This window comes from Hemitrygon akajei, chromosome 26, assembly GCF_048418815.1.
Source record: "Hemitrygon akajei chromosome 26, sHemAka1.3, whole genome shotgun sequence".
NCBI classification, from domain to species: Eukaryota; Metazoa; Chordata; class Chondrichthyes; order Myliobatiformes; family Dasyatidae; genus Hemitrygon; species Hemitrygon akajei.
Window position 1 is genome coordinate 61655788 of NC_133149.1, and position 10594 is coordinate 61666381.

At 42.3% G+C, this 10594-nt stretch overlaps 1 protein-coding gene across 1 annotated transcript; it reads left to right on the forward strand.

The window, feature by feature from the left end:
* The first annotated feature begins 8023 nt into the window (after nt 1-8023).
* On the forward strand, nt 8024-10249 carry LOC140716979 (uncharacterized). The gene is given in 2 exon segments (XM_073030185.1): nt 8024-9849; nt 9852-10249. Coding segments are annotated over 2 exon segments (1746 nt in total). The 5' UTR covers nt 8024-8258; the 3' UTR covers nt 10007-10249.
* Nucleotides 10250-10594: the final 345 nt, after the last annotated feature.

The following is a 10594-nucleotide window of genomic DNA, read 5'->3' on the forward strand; positions in this document are numbered from 1 at the left end:
ATGGTAGGATATTATAGAAAATTTTGTAAGAATTTTGCTAATGTTGCCCTTCCATTAACTAATCTTCTGCAGAAGAATGTAAAGTTTGTGTGGACAGTGCCTTGTCAGGAAGCATTTGAAAAATTGAAAACAATGATATGTCAACAACCTGTGCTTAAGGCACCTGACTTTGAAAAACCTTTTTCATTAGCTGTAGATGCTAGTGATGAAGCTGCGGGAGCAGTATTGATGCAAAGGAATGGGGGTGATGAGGTTGATCATCCAGTAGCTTACCTTTCTAAGAAATTTAATAAGCATCAAAGAAACTATTCAACAATAGAGAAAGAATTGTTATCTCTTGTTTTGGCTTTAGAATATTTTGAGGTATATGTTGGTACAACTCAGAAACCACTTATTGTTTACACTGATCATAATCCGTTAGTTTTTCTGAGTAAGATGAAAAACAAAAACAGAAGATTGTTAAATTGGAGTTTGATGTTACAAGAGTACAATATTGTGATAACTCATATTAAAGGTAGAGATAATGTGGTTGCTGATTGTCTATCTCGATGTTGAATGTACAATGTAATTTTTTTTGGAGTGGTTTTTTTTTATTGTAACACTCCTACTGTATTATATATTGTGTATGTTATATAATTTATACATTTGTTTTTTTTTGTAAGAAATTGTTAAAATTTTTGCTCTTGTCAGACCAAAAATGTTTTTTTTGGAGGGAGGTGTTACGTACCCGTGACACGTGACAGTGGTACCCTTGTCACGTGACTGGGGTTGAAGTTATACTGGACATGAGGTAATGGTTTTGTGATGGTGGAGTGATGTCATTTTCCCGCCAGTAGAGGTCATGTGACAGGTTTTTTCTACACGGTATAAAAGGAAGACCCACCCTGTCAGGTGGGGCAGTTCGTGGGGGAAATTTGCTAAGATGACTTCATGTCACTGCGTGATTGAATGTGATGACGCAGTTTAATTAAAAATGAAGATTTATACAATGCCTAAAGTTTTAAAAGGTCACTGCCAACGGTTTCTTTGCTGATGGAGAGTGAACAAAAGTTTGGAAGGTAAAGATCGAGGAGAATCGATTTTCGAAGGTGGAAAAGTTCGACCTTGTTTGATCCTCATTCGGAAGGATTTCGTTTACTATTCTCGTGTTAGTCTCCGCTGGAAATAGCGGAAGATTGAGAATAGTGTGGAAGGAAGGTCAGTACTTTTGAGCCATTATATTTTATAAAATTCTTCGTGGGAAAGTTCGACGCCGGGGAATCGAAGGACATCGACGTGGAAGAGAATTTACATCGCTTTAAAAAAGTCTCTCCTTTTAAAAGTACTGTGAGCTTTTGAACTTTCGGCATATCGTTCTAAAGAACTGTTTTTTCCCAATACCGCTTTAAAGACTGTTTGGGACTGCAAAGCTATTAAGAACTGTGAATGTGTCGCACAGCAGCTGTTTTCCGGTTACGTTTGGGTTTGTTTACTTTTGAGGGGGTTTGTTTCAGTGTTTAATAAACGTGTTATTTGTTGTTAAACCCTTGCCTATCTCATCTATATTTATTGTTGCCTGAATACGTAACAACAGTAAATGGTTAATCTTACTGCGGCCTCGTTTGCATTGACTCTGGTTTATCTCGACGTTTCGTCACACCCGAGCGAGAACGTTACAGATGGCATTACCAATAACATTAGTAGGTAGAGTAAATACTATAAAAATGAATATATTCCCTAGACTACAATATTTATTTCAATCATTACCAATACAATTACCCCAGAAGTTTTTTCAAGAGTTAAACAAATATGTGAGGAAGTTTCTCTGGAAAGGTAAGATATCAAGAATATCGTTGGAAAAATTGACATGGAAATTTGATCTAGGAGGGTTACAACTTCCAAATTTTAAGAATTATTATAAAGCAAATCAACTTAGATTTATTGCATCTTTTTTTGAGAAAGATAAACCGGCATGGATTAGAATAGAACTAGATAAAATAGGAGAAAACGTACCAGAAGATTTTATATATAAATGGGAATCTAAATGGATACGGGAAAAGAAAAAATCTCCTATATTAAAACATTTGATTGATTTATGGAATAAGATAAATGTTGATGATGAGACAAAAAAATCTTTATTAGCAAAGAGATCTTTAATTCAAAATAGACTTATTCCTTTTACAATGGACAATCAACTTTTATATAATTGGTTTCAAAAAGGGATAGATACATAGGAGATTGTTTTGAAGGAGGTATATTAGTGTCATTCGATCAATTAAAGATTAAATATAAAGTATCAAACAACACTTTTTTGTTACTTTCAACTAAGGGCTTATATAAGAGAAAAACTAGGTCAAACAATGTTATTGCCGAAATCTAATGAAATAGAAATTTTAATTCAAAAAGGAAATATTAAAAAATTTATATCTTGTATGTATAATTTGATTCAAAAACAGGCAATTAAACAAGGAGTCCATAAGTCAGGACAAAAATGGGGAAGTGATTTGAATATTAAAATTGAAGAAACAAATTGGTCAAGACTATGTCTTGATAGTATGACAAATACAATAAATGTTCGGTTAAGATTAGTGCAATATAACTTTCTACATCAATTATATATTACACCACAAAAAATAAATAAATTAAATCCAAGTTTATCTGATCAGTGTTTCCGATGTAACCAAGAAACTGGTACATTTTTACATTCGACATGGTCTTGTTCTAAAATTCAACCTTTTTGGACAAATTTAAGACTTTTACTGGAACAAATTACGGGAATACAACTTCCTCATAATCCAATATTACTTTTACTAGGTGATATTGAAGGGATAAAACCGAAACTCAAACTAAATAAATATCAGAAAGAATTCATAAAAATTGCACTGGCAGTAGCCAAAAAGGCTATTGCAGTTACTTATAAATCAGATACATATTTAAGTATAGATTGTTGGAAGAAAGAAATCTATGGCTGTATTCCATTAGGGAAAATTACTTATAATTTAAGAGATAAATATGAAACATTTTTGAAAATTTGGTGCCCTTATTTACAAAAGACAGGACTAAATATATAGGTGCTCTGAAGATGAAACAATTGGTTACTTGAGGAAAGAAATAAATATATATACTAAAGTTATTAAGAACTCCATGGAGCATGTGGAGATCTTCCAACAGCCAGGCACTCTTTCTTTTTTTTTCTTTCTTACTTTCTCTTTTTTTTTATATAGGGAAGTTAGGGGGAGGGGTTAAGGGAGGGGGGAAGGGATATATATATATTTTCCACACTTGTAATTACTTAAAAACGCAATTAAATAAATTTAAAAAAAAAATTCAATGAAGCAGAAGACCAACGGCAAACGGCATATTAACAACGGCAAAGAAATGGACAAGAAAATTAAGGAAATTATGGAATTAAGAAAACCTCCTCTACAGAATGCATAAGATCAGCAGACAGATCCAGATGAAGTATGTGGGAGGAGGATTCAGTATATAGAGCAGCTGTCTGAGGATAATAGAGGGGAACCCCCAGATATTAAACACCCTAATTCTGGCCCACCTATTACCAAGGAAGAAAAAACTAAAGCAATGAAAAGCATGAAACGTGGTAAAGACACTGGACTTGAGGAAACCTCAGTTTACAAGCCCTAGAAGATCTGGGCATAGATATTCTTTTTGAACTGTTTAATGGCATATATGAGTCTGCTGTATTGCCTGATGATCGCTTGAAATCTGTACTTATAGCTCTGCCAAGAATTCCTGGAATTAATGACTGCGAAAATTATAGAACAATCTGTCTTAAGATTCACCTAATAAAGATTTTGTTGAGAATTGTTCTGAGACGAATTAAAAATAAGTTAAGGCCAGAAACTTCCAAGTAAAACCCTGTCTGAGTCTGTCCCATTTGTCTGTGCTTGACAGATCTCTCTCTAAAGTTTCCTCATTGTGTACCTGTCCCAGTATCTTTTATTTTCCTTCTCAACCTCATTCTCCTGCCTTCTCCCCATAACATTTGACGCCTTTACAGAAAATCTTTGGGATCAACGGCAATACGCATATTCAACAGTTCATCTTTCTGCGACAGGAGAACACACTTCAGAGATCAACAGTCTCTGCATTTTTATTTCTTACATTATTATTACGCATTGGTGCAGTATTATTGTGTATATTATTATTCCCGGTTTATTTTTAGTCATGTCTGCACACTGCTAATTGTGTTTCTAAATGTCGCTGCTATAACGAAAGAATTCCCCACTCGGGATCAATAATGTATTTATTTATTATTATCAACATCATCATGATTATTCTGCACTTTATCTCTTTCATCAATTTTCCCAACTCTTTACTTCACGCCCGACTAATCTGATGTATCACCTCCCCTCCACCCCACATTCTTTCTCCCTCCCTTCCTTTCCAGTCCTGAAGAAGGGTCTCGGTCTGAAACGCCGACTGTTCTCTCCCCTCCATCGTTGCTTTCTGCCCCCCCGAGTTCCTCCAGCATTTTGTGGGTGTTGTTTTCGATTTCCACATCTGCAGATTTTTTTTTAATCCTGTTTAAACAAATGCGCATGCGTGTGCGTCACAGCCGAACGCGATATTGCGCATGCGCTCAGTAGATGGGAGGCTCGCTGGGATCGGACGCAGGTAGGAGCGGGGCCGCGGGGGGGAACTTAATTAACGGCGTCTGCACCGCGATTGAAGGAACATTACTATGAGCTCCGTCCCCACAGGTCCGGCACCTCAGGACAGTCCCAGTCCTTTCCGTCTCTCTCAGCCCCACGATTTACCCGAGTGACGGGGAGTTAACGGCTGATTCAGAGCTGGCGGCGCCGCCATTTCTGCGGCGCATGCGCATTGCTGGGTCCTTGAATCGCGGATAGACAGGTTTCTTGTTCTTGGTGTCTGCTGGGTAAGGAGGCAGCCATGGGTGACACTACCAGCATTGTCCCCTTAGAATATGCCCAAATACTGCGACCTCCAGCCATGTCAATCCGAGGATCAGTACCTCGGAACAAAAATATACTGTCCAGTCAGTGGAAGTGTAAATTAGTGCTGTATGGCTAAAAGAAATCCTCCCGTCAACTTTAGTTCTCTGTGTAAATAACGATATGAAACACCTTGTTCTTGATGACAAGTGACTTGTAGCTTGCACATCACAAAGGTGCCCCATTCCAATGACAATAACTACTGCCCACCCCTTCATAGTCATTGCCATCGATGGGTTCATCACTGTCAATCAGCTGGGGGTGGAAGGGGATCCCAGTAATTAGAAAATGTCCAGGATCCGACATGTAGTAACAAGTTCACTTTGTAGTGTTGTGGAGCATGACCAGCGCTTGAAATGATACCAAAAATCAGGAAAAATTGAGCCGAGACACAGGTTGATTGAAGGCAAAAATAGCCTATTCTCATACAGAGGGAATACAGTCAGAGAATTTAGACGTACAGAAAAGCTGGATGAACTCAGCAGGTCGGGCAGCATCCGTCGAAAGAAGCAGTCAACGTTCTTTCAACGGATGCTGCCCGACCTGCTGAGTTCATCCAGCATTTTTGTACGTCTTGATTTGACCACAGCATCTGCAGTGTACTTTGTGTTTACAGTCAGAGAATTTGTTGGTCAGTCAGGATGCCTGATCCGTGACATGTTAGAAGATGAGGAGTTCATATCTAAACATAGAAACAGAAGTCTGCAATATATTACAGGCCCTTCGGCCCACAATATCATGCTGACCATAAAACCTACTCTTGAAACTGTCTAGAGTTTGACTACCACATAGACCTCTATTATTCTAAGCTCCACGTACGTACCTAACAGTGTCTGAAAAGACCCTGATTGTATCCGCCTCTACCACCGTCGCTGGCAGTGCATTCCATGCACCCACCACTCTCTGTGCGAAAAAATTACCTCTGGTATCCCCCTTGTACCTACTTCCAAGCACCTTAAAACTATGCCCCCGCATGTTAGCTAGCTCAGCCCTGGGAAAAAACCTCTGGCTATCCAGACGATCAATGCTTCTCATCATCTTATACAACTCTCTCAGGTCACCTCTCATTTTCCATCGCTCCAAAGTTTACTCAACCTATTAATGTAAGGCATGCTCTCCAATCCAAGCAACATCCTTGTCAATCTCCTCTGCACCCTATTTAGAGCATTTTTTCCAGTAGTGAGGTGATCAGAATTGAACAGAGTGCTAAAAGTAGGGCCTAACGAAGGCCTTTTATATCTGTAATAGTACCTCACCGCTTTTGAACTCAGTCCCATGGCTGATGAAGGCCTTCTTAAAAACATTGTCCAGCTGCGTAGCAGCTCTGCATGAATTATTGACACAGATCCCAAGATCTCGCTGATCCTCCAAACTGCCAAGGATCCTATCATTAATATTGTATTCTGTCTTCAAATTGGACCTACCGAAATGAACCACCAGGTTGAACTCCATCTGCCAATTCTCAGTCCAGTTTTACATCCTATCGATGTAACGCTCTACTGTGACAACCATTCAGACTATCCACAGTTCCCACTACATTTGCGTCATCGACAAACTTACACACCCACCCTTCTACTTCCTCATCAAGGTCATTTTTAAAAGTCAGAATGAAGAGAGAGGAGGGGTCCCAGAACAGATCGCTGCAGAATATCACTGGTCACATCCTCCATGCAGAATACAGACCATCGACAACCACTCTTTGCCTTCTGTGGCCAAGCCAGTTGTGGATCCGCAAAGCAGCTCTCCTTGGATCCTTCCTCGTTACTTTCTCAATGAGCCTCGTATGGGGAACCTTATCAAAGGTCTTACTGAAAACCACGTACACTACATCCAATGTTCTACCTTCATCAATGTTACATCCCCAAAGAGTTCAGTCAGGTTGGTAAGGCATGACCTGCTCTTGACAAAGCCATGCTGACTACCCCTAATCTGATGCTCATAAGTCCTCCCGCTTAGGATCTTCTCCAACAAATTGCCCACGACTGATGCAAGACTCACTGGTCTATAATTTCCTGGGTTACCTCTACTCCCTTTCTTGAACAATCCTCGGGTGCTTCTCCCATCCCTATTGATGATACAAAGATCATCGCCAGATGCTCAGCAATCTCCTCCCTTGCTTCCCACAGTCACCTGCGGTATATCTCAACTTGAGATGAACTGGGTAATATTATGATGGAGCCAGAGCTCACATTGAGAGATCTTATAGAAACATGTAAAATGATGAAATGGATAGGTAAGATTGCGGCAGGAAAGTTGTTTGCACTAGTAGATGGGACTAGAACTTTAACATTGGGGGCATTTGGGATGGAGATGAAGAACTGTGATGAATCTGTGGATTTCTCTGCCCAATGAAGCAGTGGAGGCTACCTCAGTAAATGCATTGGAGACAAAGTTGGATAGATTTTTGCAAAGTAGGGAAATTAAGGGTGATGGGGAAAAGGCAGGTTGGTGGAGATGGGCCAGGTGACGTTCTCGTGCTCCAATTTCTTACGTTCTCACCACAGACTAAAATCTCACTTGAAAAAATTGTCCTTCACGCATTGATGTCCTTTCAAATATTTTTACAGGTTTGAAATGGCAGAACACTTGTGCAGTGTCTCTTTGCTGTCTCTTTCTGGATATATAAGGAGTGGCCAAATCTTTTCTTTGCAACAACAATACATCTGTTTTTGATTCTTGGAGATGAATTATCTCATCCCAGCTGGAAATGTGTTTTGTGTCTGAGTTGAAGTTTTCTGCTGTAACTCTGTGAAATCCACTGGAACCGGGGTGCTGAGAACACACCAGCATTTGTTCACTGAAGATCAGTTCTTCAACTGCATTGATTGTGCAAGGGATTCAAACATCTGACTGTCTGAATCGCCAGATGATTGATCGCAGTGAGATATCATTCTCCTTCTCTCAGTGTGGGAAGGGATTCACTCACAGCCTACTCACAGACACACCAGTGAGTTCACAGTGGAGAGAGGCCATTCACCTGCTCTGTGTGAGGGAGGGGAACTACTCAGTCATCCAGTCTGAAGATACATCAGCAAGTTCACACCACAGTGAGACGCTCCACCTGTTCTGCAAGCAGGAAGCAGTTCATTCCGTTGTCGATGCTAAAGATAGATCCAAAAATTCACCAGTGAGAGGACGGTAACCTGTTTACATGGTGGGAAGGCATTCACACACTCAACCACGCCACAGTGACACCAGTGAGTTCACACCTGGGAGAGGCCAATCACCTGCTCTGAATGTGGGAAAGGATTCACTCAATCATCCCAACTGAATGAACACCAGCGAGTTCACACTGAGAAGATGCCGTTCACCTGCTCAGACTGTGGAAAGAGATTCACTCATTCAACCACACTACAGAGACACCAGCGAGTTCACACTGGGGAGAAGCCATTCACTTGCTCCGAATGTGGGAAGGGATTTACTCAGTCATATCAACTGAAGGTTCATCAGCGAATTCACACTGGGGAGAAACCTTTCAGCTGCTGTGAATGTGGGAAGGGATTCGCTGACTCATCCCACCTTGTGCAGCACTACCGAATTCACACTGGGGAGAAGCCATTCACCTGCTCTGAATGTGGGAAGGGGTTCACTCAGTCATCTCATCTGAAAGTACATCAGCGAATTCACACTGGGGAGAAACCGTTCAGCTGCTCTGAATGTGGGAAGGGATTCGCTGATTCAGACTCCCTTGTGAAGCACAGCCGAATTCACACTGGGGAGAAGCCATTCACGTGCTCTGAATGTGGGAAAAGATTCACTCGGTCATCTCATCTGAAGGTCCATCAGCGTGTTCACACTGGGGAGAAACCGTTCAGCTGCTCTGAATGTGGGAAGGGATTCGCTGACTCATCCCACCTTGTGCAGCACTACCGAATTCACACCGGGGAGAAGCCATTCACCTGCTCTGAATGTGGGAAGCGATTCACTCATTCATCCACACTACAAAGACACCAGCGAGTTCACACTGGGGAGAAGCCATATACTTGCTCCGAATGTGGGGAGGGATTTACTCAGTCGTATCAACTGAAGGTGTATCAGCGAATTCACACTGGGGAGAAACCGTTCAGCTGCTCTGAATGTGGGAAAAGATTCACTAAGTCATCTCAACTGAAGGTGTATCAGCAAATTCACACTGGGGATAAACCTTTCAGCTGCTCTGAATGTGGGAAGGGATTCACTCACTCATCGCATCTGAAGGTGCATCAGCGAGTTCACACTGGGGAGAGGCCATTCACTTGCTCTGAATGTGGGAAGGGATTCACTGCGTCATACTCCCTTGTGAAGCACTGCCAAATTCACACTGGGGAGAAGCCATTCACGTGCTCTGAATGTGGGAAAAGATTCACTCGGTCATCTCATCTGAAGGTACATCAGCGTGTTCACACTGGGGAGAAACCGTTCAGCTGCTCTGAATGTGGGAAGGGATTCACTGACTCATCCCACCTTGTGAAGCACAGCCGAATTCACACTGGGGAGAAGCCATTCACGTGCTCTGAATGTGGGAAGGGGTTCACTCAGTCATCTCATCTGAAAGTACATCAGCGAATTCACACTGGGGAGAAACCGTTCAGCTGCTCTGAATGTGGGAAGGGATTCGCTGATTCAGACTCCCTTGTGAAGCACAGCCGAATTCACACTGGGGAGAAGCCATTCACATGCTCTGAATGTGGGAAAGGATTCACTGACTCATCTCACCTCGTGAAGCACTGCCGAATTCACACTGGGGAGAAGCCATTCACCTGCTCTGAATGTGGGAAGGGATTCACTGAGTCATCCAACCTGGTGAGGCACTGCCGAATTCACACTGGGGAGAAACCATTCACCTGCTCAGATTGTGGAAAGGGATTCACTCAGTCATCAGGCTTCAAAGTCCATCAGCGAGTTCACACTGGGGGACGCCAGTCACCTGTTCTGATTGTGGGAATGAATTCGCTCAGACATTTCAACTGACTGAACATCAACTGCTCAGACGGGAAGGAATTCACTCAGACATCACTGAGCGAACATCAGCGAGTTCACACTGTATAGAAGCTGTTCATCTGCTCTGACTGTGGGAATTAATGCATACATTCATCTCGGCTAACAAAAGACCAGACTGTTTTCAGCAGTGAGAGGACGTTGACCTGCTCAGACTGTGGGAAGGCATTCACACACTGATCCTCACTGCAGAGACAGTGGTGGGTTCACACTGTGGGGAGGGTGGTCACCTGCTCAGACTGTGGGAAGGCATTCACACACTGATCCACACTGCAGAGACGGTGGTGGGTTCACACTGTGGGGAGGGTGGTCACCTGCTCAGACTGTGGGATGGCATTCACACACTGATCCGCACTGCAGAGACAGTGGTGGGTTCACACTGTGGGGAGGGTGGTCACCTGCTCAGACTGTGGGAAGGCATTCACACACTGATCCACACTGCAGAGACAGTGGTGGGTTCACACTGTGATGAGGGTGGTCACCTGCTCAGACTGTGGGATGGCATTCACACACTGATCCACGCTGCAGAGACAGTGGTGGGTTCACACTGTGGTGTGGGTGGTCACCTGCTCAGACTGTGGGATGGCATTCACACACTTATCCACGCTGCAGAGACAGTGGTGGGTTCACATTGTGGGGAGGGTGGTCACCTGCTCTGA